At 40.2% G+C, this 19,730-nt stretch overlaps 2 protein-coding genes across 4 annotated transcripts; both read left to right on the forward strand.

Annotated features, from left to right (window-relative positions):
* The first annotated feature begins 4,074 nt into the window (after positions 1–4,074).
* LOC118815302 (tripartite motif-containing protein 16-like) lies at positions 4,075–10,582 on the forward strand. 2 transcript variants are annotated; one of them, XM_036581331.1, is made up of 6 exons: positions 4,075–4,711; positions 5,012–5,107; positions 5,226–5,447; positions 6,302–6,461; positions 7,960–8,016; positions 8,398–10,582. In XM_036581331.1, the coding sequence occupies exons 1-6, from the start codon at positions 4,127–4,129 to the stop codon at positions 8,925–8,927; spliced, it is 1,650 nt and encodes a 549-aa protein (XP_036437224.1). In that variant the 5' UTR covers positions 4,075–4,126; the 3' UTR covers positions 8,928–10,582. The 2 variants fall into 2 exon arrangements, with proteins under 2 accessions (XP_036437224.1, XP_036437223.1); XM_036581330.1 differs by having other exon boundaries at positions 5,214–5,447; positions 8,398–10,577.
* A 4,251-nt stretch (positions 10,583–14,833) lies between these two features.
* On the forward strand, positions 14,834–19,413 carry LOC118815321 (tripartite motif-containing protein 16-like). 2 transcript variants are annotated; one of them, XM_036581358.1, is made up of 6 exons: positions 14,834–15,468; positions 15,810–15,905; positions 16,074–16,307; positions 17,159–17,318; positions 17,923–17,979; positions 18,801–19,413. In XM_036581358.1, the coding sequence occupies exons 1-6, from the start codon at positions 14,884–14,886 to the stop codon at positions 19,328–19,330; spliced, it is 1,662 nt and encodes a 553-aa protein (XP_036437251.1). In that variant the 5' UTR covers positions 14,834–14,883; the 3' UTR covers positions 19,331–19,413. The 2 variants fall into 2 exon arrangements, with proteins under 2 accessions (XP_036437251.1, XP_036437252.1); XM_036581359.1 differs by lacking the exon at positions 17,923–17,979 and having other exon boundaries at positions 18,801–19,412.
* The last annotated feature ends 317 nt before the right edge of the window (positions 19,414–19,730 follow it).

Consider the following 19,730-nt stretch of genomic DNA (forward strand, 5'->3'; position numbering starts at 1 on the left):
CACTAAAAATGGTTAAAGAATGAGAGAATCAGGACAAGAAAAAGGGGGGGGATAAGGGGGACAGATAGGTAGGAAAACAAATTAACCAAAGGCTCGACTAAACAGGTAAGTTTTTAGCCTGGACTTAAAGATGGAGGCTGTATCTGAGTCCCGAACACAGACTGGTAGGTTATTCCAAAGCTGGGGGGCTTTGTATGAAAAGGCTCTTCCCCCTGACGTAACTTTATTTATTCTGGGTACTAATAATGAGCAGCACCTTGTGATCTAAGTGAGCGTGTCGGTTGATAATAGGAAATAAGGTCACTGAGGTACTGAGGAGCAAGGCCATTCAAAGCTTTATATGTCAGTAGAAGAATTTTGTACTTAATGCGGAATTTAACTGGCAACCAATGTAAGATACAAAAAATTGGGCTAATGTGGTCGAATTTCCTGGTTTTGCTGAGAACTCTGGCTGCAGCGTTCTGGACTAACTGAAGCTTGTTAAGGTTTTGGCTGGAACAACCAGAAAGGAGAGCGTTACAGTAATCTAACCTGGACGTGATGAAGGCGTGAACTAACGTTTCTGCATCCTGTGGCGACAGTGCATTTCTTAATTTAGCGATGTTACGCAGGTGGAGGAAAGCTGTTCTGGTAATATTGGTAATACGCTCATCTACATAAGCAGAAGATCAACTGATCTCCAAAAGGCATAATGCTAAACATTTTAAACAAGAACAGTGTATTATTTTTGTTTTGCAAAGTTTTAGACTGAAAAATGGAAAGGAACTTGATGCAAAAGTTTGGGCACCCCAAGAGATTTGAGCTCTATGGCTTCTAATCATCATTAGAAAAGGCCAGATAATGTAAATATCAAAGCTTTATAAATAATCTTACTCCTGAAACCTCCCAATAACCAGCAGCCATGGGCTCCTCTAAGCAGCTGCCTAGCACTCTACTGTTACTAAATACTGACCATGCAGAGTGCCCAAACTTGCTTTGGGCCTTTACCTCTTACCTTTATGCCTCTTGGAAATCAGGTCATGTTTTAGTTATTCACAGTAACAGAAATTTTTACCAGGGGTGCCCAAACTTTTGCATGCCACTGTATAATAGTGACTTACCATCGGTAGCCATCCTTGGTTGTTCCTGTTCTGGTTAACTTCATTCTGTGTTGGCACGGTGAACATAAGACGCCTTAATTTGATTAAGCCTTTGCCGCCTTTCCCAGCCTTCCGAATTAGTTCAGTATTCAGAGTCATGTGTTTGAAATAATGAACATCAACAATCTTTGTACATGATAATGGGACTCGATAATGATGCCCGCTGGGTTCCACAATTTTAAATAGACTGAATATTTACCTAATTAATACTGATGACATATGGAGGACGAAGCGAAAAGCCCGAGTGGTTGAGTAATTTTAGCCTGAGTCCCAAATTGCTCCTTATTCCCCATGTAGTGAACCATGTAAACAATAAAATATCAGATTCTATATCAAAACAGCGCATTGCACGTTTAGAAAGTGATTTATATTTAGCTATACGTTGCACGATTACCTATTTAACATTTTGTTCAATATTTTGCTGTAAAATCCGTGGCTTTATCGTTTATGTAGTGCACTTTATAGGGCTTGAGGAACGATTTAGGACGTCATATTTTTAGCACTAACAGACATTTGAGTCCGAACAAACCAATAGGACTGGTGGTTAATTGACTGAGCGCTGCCCTATTGGCTTATTTTGGATTCTATTCCCAGCATTCCATTGCAAGAAGACGGATATCAACAACTGATGCTGTTGGAATGTCTTGGATTGTTCTGAAAAGTGACAAGGTAAAACTACTTCATTCAGTTATTTAGGCCACGATGCTTATGTCACAACATGAAAAGTTTAGTACCCTTGCTTTATTCAAATGTATAATGTTGCAACGAATGCACATGAAAAAAACAGTAAACTTTCATTTCAGCAACGCATTTAGTAAGTAAACTGACAGACGGTGACATCAACAGTGGTGGTGGAACATGTTTTATTCATGTGCAGCCACTGTACATTTTTAATCAGGTAAATTCAATACAGTTTTTTTCACAGTAGAAAGCTGGTGTAGTTAATGTATGAGACATAAGTTATTCTTGCAGTCTAGTCAGTTGGCCAACCCTAACAGTTAAGCTGGTGTTAATTAGATTAGATAAATTTATTTGGTTGACCAACGTATGGAATGGTTTCTTTTGTATTTTTTATGGTGTAGCTGGTCTAAGTTACATTATCAAACTCAACTAAAAATGTAACTTTATCTTATGCTTGTTTGCAAACTTTAAAGCCATACTGATCAGCACAGAGTATGTCATTGTTGCCATGGCAGCACCATGCCATATAGGGTTGACTGACTCTTATTGTTTGTTAATAATTCAGTGCTAATTCATATGTACTATTGTTGGTTAAATGCATAGAGTACATCCACATTATAAAGTTTAACTTGTTTTGTTATGCTTTTTTCAGAGCCATGCCTAATATTAGGACAACAAAACGTTCCACCAAAGGCCCAGTGGTTGTCCACTCTGAACAGGAAGGTATAATAACTGTCTAATGTAAATTCAGTTTTAAAGTAAATTATTATGTGTGACAGGAATTAAGTCTGTTGGGTTAAAATAGGCTTTTGGTAGTTAATTTTAAAGATCTGTCCAATTTCCAAATTACGTTTTTTTTTCTTTATGAACGTACAAGCCTAACATGGATTTGCTGAAAATCCATATGGGACCCTGATATGATATCATGTTACTTACCACAAGGATTATTGCAGTAAATTCTCTGTTGAATTTATGATGAACACAACATGAACACAACCCTTACCTGGGTAATACCTAGAACCTGTGAGACATTTCGGTGTAATTAATTTAGACTATCCTGGTACTTACCATCTTGTCACCTAAAATAATTACCTAGTACTTTGGAGTTTGTACCTCACACTTACCTGGTTAATACCTAGAACTTAGGGGACTGTAAAAGAAAGCATTACCAATTTTAACCGTGCTACATTCATACTGGTCTAAGCTGATGCGCTCATAGTTTATTTTTACACTGTAACGTTATGAAAATTTAAGTAGTGAAGTAAAAATACTATGATTTATTTCTACTCCAAAAAGTACCGTTACAGAGAAAACTGTACTCAATTACAGTAACGAGAGTAAATGTAATTTGTTACTTGCACTTCTGGAGACCAGTATAAACTGAGTGAGCTACCAACTGAGAATCTGGGTAAAAGACTCAAGTGCAGAGCTGTTCACGAATAAGAGTCAACACAAAATTAAAAAAGCAAACACAGTTGTCTGGTGGTGTTGTCAGTGGGGGTCTGACAACTGGGGGACAATGGTGAACCTTTCAAATATAAGACCAGAGAGCAAAAGGAAAACAAAGGTCAAAACGAGTTTCCCAAATGAAGGGAAGACGGGAAAGAAAAGAACAAAGATGTAAAAGAGATAAACCCTGGAAATGGAGGACACCAAGTGGCTGACTGGGAAAACAGGAGGAGCTCAGCACTTTCTTTGAGTAATATTTTTTTGGAAACCCCAAAGAAAGAGACTTAAGAAATAGCCAAGCAAGAACAGCCAGAGAAACACAGAGAGGAATCCGTAAGAGTTTACTTCTGGCACAGTCAAGAGAAGTAACGGAGAAGGGAGACCCTGGAGAAAATGTGAGTGGCTTTACTAAATTACAAGCTTAGAGAACCCAAGACAGAGCACAGAGGTGGGAGTTGGCTTCTCTTAAATAGAGGAGGAACAAGTGTCACTGATTGACTGTAATCATGGTGCAGTGCCTCCCTCTCGTGGTCGAAGTGGCCTAGCAGACCGTCCAACCCCAGCCTGGGCCCTTATAGGAAGATAAGATTAAAGAGTGTTTTTCTGCAAAGAGGAAAATCAAGAAATGCTGTAAACAGCCACAAATAATAACCCAGTTTGTTTCTGTATCAGTGAAACCCTTTTTTTTCACTATCATACAGCTTGACTGTTCTCCTTCAGTGTAACAGCCTGTTTGGCTCCGCCCTCTCTCTCTGTGCTCTCTGACCTGCAGAATCATGAAGCCACTCCTACTCAGTTCAGAGGAAACGAAACTGATCTCAGAGAGCTGCTCTCTCTCAGTCTGTGAGTGCAGGAAAATGGCCAGTATTTCAGTAGATCAGGACCAGTTCAGCTGTCCAGTCTGTCTGGATCTGCTGAAGGATCCAGTGGCTATTCCCTGTGGACACAGTTACTGTAAGGTGTGTATTAATGGCTGCTGGGATCAGGATGATCAGAGGGGGGTCTATAGTTGCCCCCAGTGCAGAGAGACTTTCACTCCGAGGCCTGTTCTACGCAGAAACAACATGCTGGCTGAAGTGGTGGAGAAACTGAAGAAGACAGAACTCCGAGCTGCTTCTCCTGCTCACTGTTACGCTGGACCTGGAGATGTGGAGTGTGATTTCTGCACTGGGAGGAAACTCAAAGCCATCAAGTCCTGTCTGATGTGTTTGGCCTCCTTTTGTGAAACTCATCTTAAAACTCACTATGAAGTTCCTTCCTGGAAAAACCACAAGCTGGTCAAAGCTTCCACACGACTACGAGAGAAGATCTGCTCTCAGCACGACAAACTGATCGAGATCTACTGTCGTACTGACCAAACATGCATCTGTTATTTGTGCATGTTGGATCAACACAACGGCCACAGGACAGTCTCAGCTGCAGCAGAAAGAACCGAGAAACAGGTAAGAAGTAGAACTTTAATATATTTCTACACTATTTCATTTTTTCTATATGATATATTTTGATTTGTTAGAAAAAGACCAGGTTCAAATGAGTAAGATTAGTCACAGTCTATAATTAAAACAGTGGCACTTTGGAAACAGTGTAATTCAGCACATTGAATCTGATATGAACATATTGGATTAAATGTATTGGATATACAGCTGGTTTCAAACACACTCTCCCAGATTAGGTGATCAGAAGTAACTGGACTGCTCATTTGCTTCCACTGACCTTCACTGTGATTATCATGTATAACACAGCGTCAGTTAAAGGAGACACAGAGTGAATCCCAGAAGAGAATCCAGGAGAAAGAGAAGAAGCTGCAGGAGCTGAAACAGGCTATGAACACTATTAAGGTGAGTAGTGAGCAGAGATGAAAGTGATCTAGAGACTCAGTAAGAGAGTCAATGATGGTTGATACCTTTAAATGGTCCTCCATCTGGTCGGTGTGTGTCCTAACAGAGCTCTGCACAGACAGCAGTGGAGGACAGTGAGAGGATCTTTACTGAGCTGATCTGCTCCATTGAGAAAAAGCGCTCTGAGGTAACAGAGCTGATCAGAGCTCAGGAGAAGACTGAACTGAGTGGAGCTGAAGAGCTGATGGAACAGCTGGAGCAGGAGATTGCTGATCTAAAGAGGAGAGACACTGAGCTGGAGCAGCTTTCACACACAGAGGATCACATCCACTTCCTCCAGGTAACAAACACTGTCTGATATACAGAAGAACTCGTTTATCTTAAAAGTTTTAGTATATTTATTTCTTGAGGCCACTTATTTATAATCCTATGACTGCCCTGCAGCTTCAGCTCTTCTCTGTATCAACACACCTGATCCAGCTCATCAGCAGGTATCTCTGCTCTCTATGATCTGGATCAGGTGTGAAGAAGAGAATTAAGAAACACTGCTTTAGTCAGTAGTGAAGATCCTGCTGGGTACTGTGAACTTGGTGCCTGAAACCTTCCTGGTCAGAAGGACAGATGATGACTAATCTCAGGTTGAGTTCGTCAGAATCTTTAACTGTCACCTCCACAAGATGCTCAGCATACAGAGACAGGCTCTGAATATGTGGGTCAGGGTGTGTAGAGGTGCATGAAGAAAGGAATGAACATGAAGCTTTGATACGTAACATACGTTACTACATACATTATACATTATTAAATATGAATAAACAATCTAGACAATACAATCAACGACTTTCTGAATACGAATTCTAATAACAGGCAATGCTAAGGTACAAAGTAAAAGGTCTGTTAGGTACTACAGTGCACATTCAACAGAGGGCGCTATAGGCCCACACAGGGATTATCATCTGGCAAAGTGAGTTTTGAAGTTTCAGTTTGCAAGTTTTTCTGGGTAATGTAGTTCTTACAAGCAGTGATACAGCTTACTAAACAATGGCCTGCTCTGCAACAAGCAGGGAAACAGACACTGTATACACTATACATAAAAGGAATATATTAATAATATATGTATATTATAGAAGCATATTTTGGTAGTTTTATCTGTTTTATTTTTTAGATATTTTCTTTCTTTATTTCTGTTTTGTGTAGAGTTTCCAGGCTCTTTGTGTCTCTTCTGAATCTAAACACTCTCCCAAAATCTTCATCAGTCAACATCTCTCATTTGATAAAGTGAGCAATTCTCTGTCTGATCTGAAGAAGCAACTGGAGGAATTCTGTGAAGAGACACTCAACAGAATCTCTCCACATGGTAAGAGGAGCTGTCCTGCTGTGAAATATGATGTTTGGTCAGCAGCCGGGTGAACTGGGGTGGGTGGAGATTTATACTGCGTATCTGGAGGACACAGCACTCCACAGTTTAGTGATTTAGCTTTAACTCTGCTGAGTTTGATGTATGTTCTGTAATATCAGCTTAGATACACAGAAATGTTCAGGTCTTGAGAACCCTGACATTATTACGCTCTCATAGAGAGATCACACTCACACACAGTGATCATGATCTGCTGGATTGTTTCCATTCAAATGTGCCACTCAAATCTTAGCAGCACCACTGAATAATCACATGTGTAAAACAATACGGCAAATCGCATGAAACATACATGTTCAGGTAAAAACTGATCAGTAACAATTTATTTTATCCAGATTTTAGGTATTAACCAGTTAAGCGTGAGGTACAAGTACAACACTATTGATTTGGGTAACATGATGGTACATTTAGAGTTGAACTAAACTACACTTAAATGACCAACAGGTTCTAGATATCAAGCAGATACAGCACACAGTAAAATACTTCATAAAAATTTGGAGTAATTAGGTGATCAATACAAACAGACAATAAATTTCAGTGGAACATCACACATTTAAGTAGGAAAGTAAATCAGAAACAGCTCCAAGTATCAGGGAAGGTATATGGCGTACAGTGACGGGACAAAATGCAAAGATAGTTTTCTGATATTGGTGGTAAGAACCCAGTAAAACCGCAGTAAGAATCATTATGTTCTTATATAGCCCAGAGTTTTGTTTATAATCGGTAAACAGGTACATACTATGTAAGAATCTTGTAGTTTATTTGTGTACAATCTTCTCACGTTATATAACCACCTGGTACCTAATTAATACGTAATCCCAACTAAACAGGTTCTGTGTTTTTTTTTTCTTCTTACTTTATTGTTTAGGAATAACAGCTAAAAATAAAAACTGTTGCGTGTGTTTTATTGCAGGTGCTTGTCAGCTACTTTAGTTGACATATAAATACAGCATCTCAGTTTTGGAGGTATGTGGCCACATAAGGCTGGGATGTGGGAAATCTTGTCAGTTTGTAGGTTCCCATAAACTCTGGCCAGTAGGTCTGTGGTGCTCTTACTAACAGTAAACTTACTTTAGTAGGGATTAAGGTAACCCCTGCATAATCACCCAGTTAATACCTAGAACCTGTAGAGCAGTCCATTGTAATTTAGTTAGACTACCTTGAAGAACTTACCATCATGTAATCTAGAACTTTGGAGTTTGTGCCTCACAGTTACCTGGTTAATACCTAGAACTTTAGGGACTGTAGAAGAAAGTGACACCAACTGATCTGTGATGAGGTGCATTACTGAGAGATGTTTCAGAGAGAAAAAGAACTGCAGCAACACTGCAGACAGTTTTACACTGCATTAAATATGAAAGTGTTCCTGTAATCCTGTTCTAAATGTTCTTTAGTCTTTGTGTTGTAGCTGTTCATTCTTTATTGTGTTGTGTCTCCACAGCTGCAGCAGTTCAGATCTTACTGTCAGAACCACAAACCAGAGAAGACTTTCTACAGTGTACGTAACACACACACACACACACACACACACGCACACACGCACACACACACACATACACACACACACACACACACACTGTTAGGACTGTACATATGACCTGTTTCAGTAAAAAATCAGTACACTGTTTTACCACTACCATTTCAATCTGGTCATTTTTAGTCTCTGGTCATTGTGATTATGTTTATCTGTTTACTTGCTTCTCTGGGTATTTAGTTTAGTTAGTTGGTTGTATTTAGCTAAATTGATCTTGTCCATGTAAACGTATGATAACAAACAAGCATCACTATTTAAGGAAATTACTGAATTTTACTGAAAGTTTTTGTTAATGTACTGTAAAAACATCCAATCCATATAAACTAAACTCTTCTTCTTCTGTAGATTTCTGTCAGCTGACTCTGGATCCCAACACAGCAAATCCCTGCCTCATTCTGTCTGAGGAGAACAGAGTGGTCAAATGCAGTCAGAGTGTCCAGCTGTACTCTGACCATCCAGAGAGATTTAACCACTGGTATCAGCTTCTGTGTGAGGAGAGTGTGAGTGGACGCTGTTACTGGGAGGTTAACTGGAGCAGTCTGGGAAATGTATACATATCAGTCTCATATAAAGGGATCAGCAGGAAAGGATCAGGTGATAAATGTGTGTTTGGACGCAACAGTCAGTCCTGGAGTCTGCGCTGTTCTTCCTCTCTCTCTTTCTATCACAACAACATTGAGACTAAGCTCTCAGCCCCGTCCTCCTCCAGAGTAGGAGTGTATGTGGATCACAGAGCAGGAACTCTGTCCTTCTACAGCGTCTCTGATACAATGACCCTCCTACACACAGTCCACACCACCTTCACTCAGCCTCTCTATGCTGGATTCAGGCTTGCATCTTATGGATCTACTGTGACTTTATGCAATCCAAAATAGACTTCAATTGTATTTTAATAATAGAACCGAGGTCTCCATTGGTGTAGATACCCTGACACACCTTTTCTTACATTTTGATTAATTCTCATTTGTAGCTCAGTGAAACAAACGGAGACATTTTTTTGAATCTGCAGATTTGGTGATTTGAATGATTTTAAATGAAAAGTTGTTGTGCCCTTTGTCTTGTTATTTGCAAGCTTTACATTTTTACGTTTTCATTAATTTTTGTTGCTGAATTAAATAATAAAAGTCAGAAGTGCTCAAACCTGTCAATAGAGAATGCAATACAAATATAAATGTAATTCATAGTGCACTAATGATGTTTTGAATTATAGCATTTTTAGACACATGCGGCTCATTTTGTAATGTAAATCAAATGGAATGCAAATAAGTGAATAAATGATCAGGGTTCATACAGTTTTATATTGTCACATCACTCTGTAATTTAACAGGATTTCCAAAGTGTTTTAGCTCATCTCACTGTCAGTGCCACTCATTCTTGAAAATACAGTGTCAGTTCGTTTAGACGTCATTAAAGCTCTATAATCCAGTATTACCATTCATAGTGAACACGAACATGAACATGAGCTGTCCTGATACCAAACCCCCTCAAGTGATGCTTTTAAAAATTATTTTATGCCTGTTTGATGTAGATTCAGTTATAAAGTGAAGATTCTAGAAGTCTCGATGGTCAGTTGATGAACTAAATGTGTTGTTTTAAAGCACTAAAACTACTAAACTGTGTAGATCAGGTGTCGCTCAGGACTGACACTGAGAACCACTGCTGTAAGGCCATCACTGCACAAAAATGGTGCCTTTTCAAGTATCTTAAACCTAGTCAATATATTAAGATTTTTCATGTTGAGATTGTTATTGGCTTATTATAAGATTATTGAACTTATTTCTATACATGTTTTAGGTCATTTTATCAAGTAAATGTTTCTCATTAAATTGGCAGATTATTTCAGTTGTTTCAATCATATTTCTCAAAACAATCAAATGTTTCTGGCAATATAAAGAGACAACTTTAGTTAAATAATTAGCATTTTTGCAGTGATATTCCATAATGGAGGGAATAAGACATGAGAGACAATTGAGCCATAATAAAGAAAGATGAAAATACGATAAGACCTCTCCATTTTTAGTGCCTTCTGAGAGTCGGAGCTTCCACCAGCAGAGATCCACACTGCTGAATCCACTGACTTCTAGATCAGTGTTCCCACTAAAGTCCTGCACAGTTTAGTTTATTCCTGTTCCATCACACCTGATTCAGCTCTAGAAGGACTTGATCATTAGCTAATGATGTGACTCACTAAACTTGGGTTCCTGTAGGACTGAACCTGGAAATCACTGCAGAACTGCTTTATATCCACATTGTTGAGTCTCTGTGATCCACTGAATAGAACAGAGACATTCATTTAAATCCAAATAATGTTACATGTAAATATTATATACTACATTTTTTTTTACTATATGACACTAAAAGTGTTTGACTCTGCGATATTTAGTCTATTGATTCATTCTTTTATTTAATGTGCTACTGTTCCTGGGTCTTACTGTATATGTGTAGAATGCAGATGTGTCCCTACAAATCTCTGACTTCATTCAAACAACAGTAATAAACTTTATTGCTTCATTGCTACCTTCAACGTTAACTTCATTGGTCCAGCATTGTCCTTCAGAGGTCATGTAAAGGACTTTAGTCCATCTTCTAGTGATTAATTATTATAGCAAGTCACAAGCAACAGTAACTGCACTTGATGTTACAGGTGACAACCACTGTCTGAAATACAATCGTGATCATCCTAAAAGTTCTGTTTTCCTTATAACAGTAATAAAGATTTTATATACACTGAGTTACCAGTTTATTATGAACACATTGTTCATAGGTGTGCCAACAATGTAGGTGTTTCTGATAGCATGGCTGGTATGTCAGGTCTGTTTAAAACCCCAGCAACACTGCTGTGCCTGAGACACTTTTACCAGTGCAACACTCACTACCATGTTGGTATTACAGCTGTTTACCACCCAAATGTTCTTTTTCAGTGGCAGTCCTATGATGTTTCCCTGTTGAGGGTGTGTGTTAGTAGCACTCTCGACTTTGGACACCAGAGGTCAGCATCCCCCGAATTCTGAGGCTGTGTCTGTCACTCGTTCCCCTCACCTGTTTCCCCTTTCACTAATGACCTCTCCTCCCAAAACATCTCTCCTTGTGAAGCATTGCCAGTTGTTATGTCCTTGCCATCTTTAGCCTCGTCTTCTTTGTCTTGGGTAATTTTTAACTTTTGTCTTTCTGCTTGTTTGTATGGGTTTTTCTCTCTTTGGACTGTTTTCTTGGCTTCTTTTGATTGTTATGTTTTTGATCATCATCATCTGGTGCCTGACCCCTGCCTGTTCTTGGACTGAGTTTTATGGATTATTGAACTTTGTATAAAACCTGCAAATGGATCCTTCCAATATGCTGACGCCTCCTATTTCACAGGGTGAATGACAAATTGTGCAGGAACAAGTGGGCTGCATTTAGAACCTACAAAGTAAATAAAATGGGCAATGAGTATAAGTGAAAGCTAGACAGGTACCTAATAAACTGGCAAGTCAGTGTATATATACCATAAATGAATTTAAAAAATGATAAAAATATATAAATGTAGTTGTCTTATGTATGGTAAATTAATTTTGTCTATTATGGGAGTATGTTCTTTCATTATTTCTGTTTGTGTAGAGTCTGCAGTCTCTGTGTCTCTTCTGGATCTGAAGACTCTCCCAATATCAGTCAACATCTCTCATTTGATAAAGTGAGCAAATCTCTATATATCTATAGAATCTCTCCACATGGTAAGAGGAGCTGTGAAATATGTTGGAAATTCTGTTTGGTCAGCAGCACTGCGGGAGTGTCGGGACTGAAAGGCTGTACACAAAAGGCCACAGCACTCCACATTTCAGTGTTTTAGCTGTAACGCTGCTGAGTTTGATGCATGCTCTGTAAACGCATCTACACTCACTGAGCACTTTATTAGGAACACCTCCTTGTTTCTACACTCATTGACCATGTTATCAGCTCCACTTACCATATATCTGCACTTCATAGTACCAAAGTTAGTCCATCTGTTTCTCTGCGTACTTCTTTAGCTTCCTTTCACCCTGTTCTTCATTGATCAGGACCCTCACAGGACCACCAAAGAGCAGGTATTATTTGGGTGGTGGATCATTCTCAGCACTGCAGTGACACTGACGTCATGGTGGTGTGTTAGTGTGTGTTGCGCTGGTGCGAGTGGATCAGACACAGCAGTGCTGCAGGAGTTTTTAAACACCTCAGTGAGGAGATGCATGACAAGAATCCAAGTTGTTGCAAAAAGTGTAAGCCAGCATTTCATCCAAGTTCAACAGAATGTGGGGCGTCAGATCATTGCACCAGTCTACATAGTAACATGACTGCTGGGTGATATACAACAATGGCCAGGCATTCTGTGCATGATCTCTAAGGGTCCCATGAACTGTGGAGTCAACTTCCAGCTGGGCAATTGGAAGTTGAGTCCTGTGTCAATAGCCACACCAATCATTAGGATGATGTTCAGGAGGCTCACTGTGAAGGCATCCTTCTCCTTTTGGTGTCACCTGTGTTTTGTATGAACCCCCATGTACTCCTATTGATTATTTTACAGATTCGCCTTGTTATATGTGCTGTTATAGTCCTTAAGTTGCACTGTTAGTTTTACTCTTCGTTATTTTTGTTTTTGTCAGTTCATACAGTCTACAGTGTGAAGAGTCAGTCCAGAAACACAGTCCTGTAGAAAGAGAAAAATCCAAGTAAAATGTTCTGAAAAATAGGCAGAAGCTATATGTAAAACAAAGGCTCAGAACTGCTAGTAAAATGGCCATACTATGCAAAGACAAGATTATACATGACATTCTAATGTAGGCAATGGTGATAGGTGTTCTCAGAGAGGGGCATGACAACTTCTGGAAAGGTAACTTGATCAGTTCTCTGTACATGGAGAATTTTACATGGCTGTGGTCTTGTGCCAAGGTGGTTTAGCAAGAAAAATGGTTAACAAACAATGCAGTTATTCACAATTAAAAACGAGGGTATTTCTTTAGCCTCTGGCCCTCAGTTCCCCACCCCTGTACTAAATAAGACACCTTGTTTGAAAGTGTGACTTTACCAATATTCACCCTAAATCATTTGAAAGCGTCTTTCTGACTTTCTTTTTCGTAAAGTCCCTTTTCCCTTGGTGGGATGAGCTGAACTTGAGTTCTGTGCTGAGTTGAGTTAACATAAAATATTTAACATGATTTAACATGACATATTTCACAGAGTGCATCCTGGTTGTTTGGGAGCTGTATGATTTTGATTCTGTGGTCGGTGCTATTTGCAGTGCATTAACAGCTGTGACATTTTTGGCAAAAGCAGCCACAGCACACACAAAATAAAGTTACAAGTAGCTTTAGTAACGCAGGATTTGCACAGTCAAAGGAGGTCTACTGTGCATTTAACAATCGTTTGGAAAAAGAAAAAGAAAAACATTTCTTTCATCAAATTAAGAATAATATGACTTGGCAGACATTCATGAAATGTAATTTTTTCCAGTGTTATTTTTTTTGCAGTGGGTTTCTTTTCATGCCTTTTGGTTACCTCACTTGGTTGACCGTATCTTTTCTAATTTCAGGTCTCATTTTTCCTTCTTATAGTTTCATAATTGCCAATCTACAAATGTACACATGGTTGTTATGGACTTATTTGCCTATGTCAGGGTTTCGCAACCTGTGGGCCGCGACCACCAGTGGGCCATGAAGCACCATCTAGTGGTCCGCAGGCCTGTACTCAGGGGGAGGCAGTAGTCTGTAGTGGGCCAGCAGAGACATATAAATGAAAACACTGCAGTCGCAGGCTAATGAAACTTCGTCAGTTTAAGACTCGGGAGCGCAGTGCAGACAGATAGCCAGAGACATTTCTCAGGGCGCTTTCTCCCTACCTCGTTCGGTGCTGACCTATCCAAATTTTTATTTAGTTTGCTCTGTTCTGACCTGTGTGAACACTCCACCCATGTACTGCATCAAACGGTAGTTAAATTATTATAGTTAAGACCTGAGTAGTTAAACTCAAAATGATAATCTAATGACAAAAAAGCAGATATCTAGTAAGGTTTATTATTATTGTTGATTGTGACGATGCTAGTCAAAAAGCCCAGTGAGTGGAATAAGGTTTATTTCAGATGAGGCGCTAAAACCCTCCAAACTAAAGAGACATTTAGAGACCAAACAGCTGCACTTCTGGGAGAGCCAAAAGAGCATTTTCAGTCAAAACATGATGGACTGCAGCTCCAAATCACAATCCACATCTACATCTACCTTTTTTTCCTGTTTCCCCCCTTTTTTGACATCGCTGCAAACATGTGATGTTTTTTATCATAACTGCAAATTTTGGTTTCTGTGATTAAGATCTTTTTCAGGCTCTAATTCAGAGGTTTTCAGTGTAAGAAAAAAGAAACTATTTAAAAAAATATTTTTTAAACAGTTGATTTTAGTTATCCTGGGGGGCATTATGCTTTATACTTATAAACAGGTGGGCCTCGGGGTGGAAAAGGTTAAGAATCCCTGGCCTATGTCATCCACTGGTATAAATCTGAAATTCTGGATCTGGAATGTAAAAGGCATTAACAGGCCTGTTAAAAGGCCCAGTCTGTCTTAAGGAAGGAAAGTATAAGTAGGTATAAGTTCCTGTAGGAAATGTATAAGTGAAACGTCCCCCTCCCCCTCCCTCTCCCTCTCTCTCTCTCTCTCTCTCTCTCACTGTTATACAGCTCGACTGTTCTCCTTGAGCAAAGTAACAACATGTATTTGCTCCGCCCTCTCTCTCTGCTCTCTGAACTGCAGAATCATGAAGCCACTCCTACTCAGTTCAGAAACAGAACTGATCTCAGAGAGCTGCTCTCTCTCAGTCTGTGAGGGCAGGAAAATGGCCAGTATTTCAGTAGATCAGGACCAGTTCAGCTGTCCAGTCTGTCTGGATCTGCTGAAGGATCCAGTAACTATTCACTGTGGACACAGTTTCTGTATGGTGTGTATTAATGGCTACTGGGATCGGAATGATCAGAGGGGGGTCTACAGCTGCCCCCAGTGCAGAGAGACTTTCACTCCGAGGCCTGTTCTACACAGAAACAACATGCTGGCTGAAGTGGTGGAGGAACTGAAGAAGACAGAACTCCGAGCTGCTTCTCCTGCTCACTGTTACGCTGGACCTGGAGATGTGGAGTGTGATTTCTGCACTGGGAGGAAACTCAAAGCCATCAAGTCCTGTCTGATGTGTTTGGCCTCCTTTTGTGAAACTCATCTTAAAACTCACTATGAAGTTCCTTCCTGGAAAAACCACAAGCTGGTCAAAGCTTCCACACGACTACGAGAGAAGATCTGCTCTCAGCACGACAAACTGATCGAGATCTACTGTCGTACTGACCAAACATGCGTCTGTTATTTGTGTACGATGCACGGACATAAAGGCCATGATACAGTTGCAGCTATAGCAGAGAGAGCTGAGAGACAGGTGAGAAATACAGTTTCAGAATGAATTCATGGTAACTATACATCTAAAACTGGATTTGTTTTGTTAATGAGTTGGAGAATTTATACTGTTATTTCAAATGTTCAGTTCAGTAAGGAAGCGTTACAGAAGTTTTATTTGTACTGACTGGTAGTAAGAAACAAGTCAGGCCTGTCAGGAAACATTGGACCAGTCAATACACATCATCAAGCATTTATACAGCTTTATAGAGCTCATATGAGTGTGCATGTTCTGTAGAACAAGAGTGAACTTTAACTCTTCAGCTGCCACTAATACAAAACTTTAGGGCTCAAAATTCACCTCTAAAATCTATTTATTCACAGAGTCAAATAAAGGAGAAGCAGGAAGAATTCCAGCAGAGAATCCAGGAGAAAGAGAAGAAGCTGCAGGAGCTGAAACAGGCTGTGAACACTATTAAGGTGAGTAGTGAGCAGAGATCTGCTGGAGCAGCTACTTCACACCTCAGTCAGACTCAGAACACCACTGTTATGGAGATCCACAATGTGGACATTAAGTCTTATAGGGTCACAGTAAGAGGGTGAATAATTTAAATGAGCTCCAAATCTGGTCTGTGTGTGTCCTAACAGAGCTCTGCACAGACAGCAGTGGAGGACAGTGAGAGGATCTTTACTGAGCTGATCTGCTCCATTGAGAAAAAGCGCTCTGAGGTAACAGAGCTGATCAGAGCTCAGGAGAAGACTGAACTGAGTGGAGCTGAAGAGCTCATGGAACAGCTGGAGCAGGAGATTGCTGGTCTAAAGAGGAGAGACACTGAGCTGGAGCAGCTTTCACACACAGAGGATCACATCCATTTCCTCCAGGTAACAACCACTGTCTGAAATACGGAGAAAATTGATTCCTCTTAAGTCATTGGCCACCAATCTGGGTTCCAGAGATCTTCCTGCAAAGTCTCGTTCCAACTACAATCTGCCACTCCTGCTCCAGCTAATTAGTTTCTTCAGAACTATGATTGTGGGGTGCAGCATGTTAGATGCAGGTTAGAACTAAAGCCCTGAAACATACCTGATGCAAGGACACGAACGCAAATGGCAGTGCTGGGTCAACGCACTGCAAACGCTCAGTCCATCTGTACAAACTCACCGTGTGTTCTTACGTTAGGGGGGCGGTTAAAACACTCAGTACTGAAGAGGGCAATAGAGGGCAAATCAGAGAGGGATCTACTGCTATTCCAGCAGCCTCAACAGCTAAACATGGACATCAGAGGAGAGTGAGCTGCCTTACCTCTTCTCTTGAAATGGAAATGTGATAATGTACGATATTTTTATGATTATGTAAGCCATCTTTGGGTGAGACACAACTGCTCGTCTGCTATGGCAGTTGAGAAAGCACACTGGCATACATGACTGCTTGGTCAGGCTTGACTGTCATTATAGCGCCCCTTACTGTAACAATCAGATTGCAACTACGCGCAAAATCTCATCCACGTAGCTCGAAGCATCTGCGTTCGTGTCCTTGCGTGAAGTACGTTTCGGGCCTAACACTAAAATAGATCTCCAGGAGGTCGGCTGGTGGTGACTGTGTTAAATGTTGTAATAAATATCTTGTTCTTAAGGCAATAATGAACATATTACACACACGCTAGGACTAAATATTATATATCTGTATATACCAAAGTATGATGTTTCTCTACAGTATATCTCTATTTGTGCAGAGTTTCAAGTCTCTTCGTGTCTCTTCTGGATCTAAAGACTCACCGAACATCACTGTTAGTCAACATCTCTCATTTGATAAAGTGAGCAAATCTCTATCTGATCTGAAGAAGCAACTGGAGGAATTCTGTGAAGAGACACTCAACAGAATCTCTCCACATGGTAAGAGGAGCTGTCCTGCTGTGAAATATGATGTAGGAAGTCTCTATTTGGTCAGAAGCTGGGAGAAGTGGGATGTCCAGGGTGTAATACTACATGGCTTGGGGACATAGCACTCCACAGTTTAGTGTTTTGGCTTCAGCCCTTCTGTTTTTGAAGCAGTTTCTGTAACATCTGTTGAAATCATAGGCGTAGATTTAGGTGGGGTGTGGGTACATGTTGCTTTAAATGTTTGGAGAGGGGTCTCCCCCTCCTAATAATTCTCTCTCAACACATCCAGATGTTTTAACACTGTATAGTAGGTCTAGCAAATTTATTTACTTTGTTAAACCTAGGAAAAAACCTTCTACATCTAAAAGTGTACTTCTGTGCCTGCATGACACCTATGTATGTCTTACTGGGGTTGCCAGGTGTCCACTTTTGAGCTCCATTGTCCAGTGCCCAGCGCCTGGTTGGTAGTGACATTGAAATGTCCGGTTGAGTCTCACTCTTAAGAGCTGTGCTGCGTTAGTAAGAAATGTTTCAAAGAGAGTCTCACTGACTTTTACAAAAAAAAAATGCTCCTGTAATGTTCCTGTTTAAAAGGCTTTGTGTTGTGTGTCCGCAGCTGCAGCAGTTCAGATTTTCTTCTCAGAACCAAAAACCAGAGAACATTTTCTACAATGTATGTGAAACTTTTAGTCGTTTGGTCATTGTGATTCTGTTTATTTACTTATGCCTTCATTGATTTAGTTTCCAGTCAAAAAAGGCCACTAAGTGCAAGTTTTTCATTTTTCACCTTTAGAAAAAAAAGATTTAATGTGTCCAAGCTTTACCTTTATTACAGCTTCACTTCCATTTTTTTTTCAGGAGACTTGCTTTGAACTTTTAAAAGAAAACTGCAGGGATACTTCTCCATATCTCCAAAGTTCAGTTCTGTTCTAGTTCTGAGAAGGCCAGAACCTTCTTTGGTTGATTTGCAATTGTTCTTCTTTTTTGTCTGTTGTCCTTTCTCTGTAACGACTTCTTCACAGCTACACATCCTTTCAGAGTCATGGTGTTGAGTTGTCTTCTCACAGTGAAAGAATGGACAGAAACACTGGTGTGTTTTTTTCAGATCTGAAGCAAGATGACAGCTTTAAGTACTTTTTATTAGATGGAGGTTGGTCGGTGGTTTACCAGGTCTTGCACTGTTGTTAGGAGTCCCATTTTCTCTTAATCATTTTTGGTGCGTTTTGGAAACTTCTTTTTTTGTCACTTATTTTACTTTGATTTTTCCCCTTCCTTATGCAAGTAGATGACCTTATATCTAATCTCCACAGATATTTCTGGAAAATTAACAACCTTCAACTTAATGGCTGTTTTGACTGGGAATTACATAAATGACGGGTGGTCTCTGATTGACTGATTGTTGCACAGTAGTATATTTACTTAAAATGTTGCAGTCCTCATCATTCTATGCTAAAACACAAAAGAATAAACTACATTCTTCATCTTCATTTTTAGATTTCTGTCAGCTGACTCTTGATCCCAACACTGCACGTCATTACCTCATTCTGTCTGAGGAGAACAGAGTGGTCAGATGCAGTCAGAGTGTCCAGCCATACTCTGACCATCCAGAGAGATTTGACTCCTGGTATCAGGTTCTGAGTAAGGAGAGTGTGAGTGGACGCTGTTACTGGGAGGTTGAGTGGAGCAGTCTGAATTGGGTGTGCATCTCAGTCTCATATAAAGGGATCAGCAGGAAAGGACCAGGTGATAAATGTGGGTTTGGACACAACAATCAGTCCTGGAGTCTGCAGTGTTCTTCCTCTCTCTATTTCTGGCACAACAACATTCAGACTAAGATCTCAGCCCCGTCCTCCTCCAGAATAGGAGTGTATGTGGATCACAGAGCAGGAACTCTGTCCTTCTACAGCGTCTCTGACACAATGACCCTCCTACACACAGTCCACACCACCTTCACTCAGCCTCTCTATGCTGGATTCAGGCTTCCTTTTACTCAATCAACTGTGAAATTATGCAATCAGAAATGAACATCTGTGATACACTTAGCAATGGAAACTAAGGGATTAGGCCTCCTAGATACACCAATCAGGCATGACATTATGACCACCTCCTTGTTTCTATGCTCATTGTCCATTTTATCAGCTCCACTTACTATATAGGTGCACCTTGTAGTTCTACAGTTACAGACTGTAGTCCATCTGTTTCTCTGCATACTTTGTTAGCCCCCTTTTACCCTGTTCTTCAGTGGTCAGGACCCCCATGGACCCTCACAGAGCAGTTACTATTTGGGTGGTGGATCATTCTCAGCACTGCAGTAACACTGACGTGGTGGTGGTGTTAGTGTGTGTTGCGCTGGTCTGAGTGGATCAGACACAGCCGTGCTGCTGGAGTTTTTAAACACTGTGTCCACTCACTGTCCACTCTATT

The sequence above is a fragment of the Colossoma macropomum genome, unplaced genomic scaffold (assembly GCF_904425465.1).
Source record: "Colossoma macropomum unplaced genomic scaffold, Colossoma_macropomum, whole genome shotgun sequence".
Taxonomy (NCBI): Eukaryota; Metazoa; Chordata; class Actinopteri; order Characiformes; family Serrasalmidae; genus Colossoma; species Colossoma macropomum.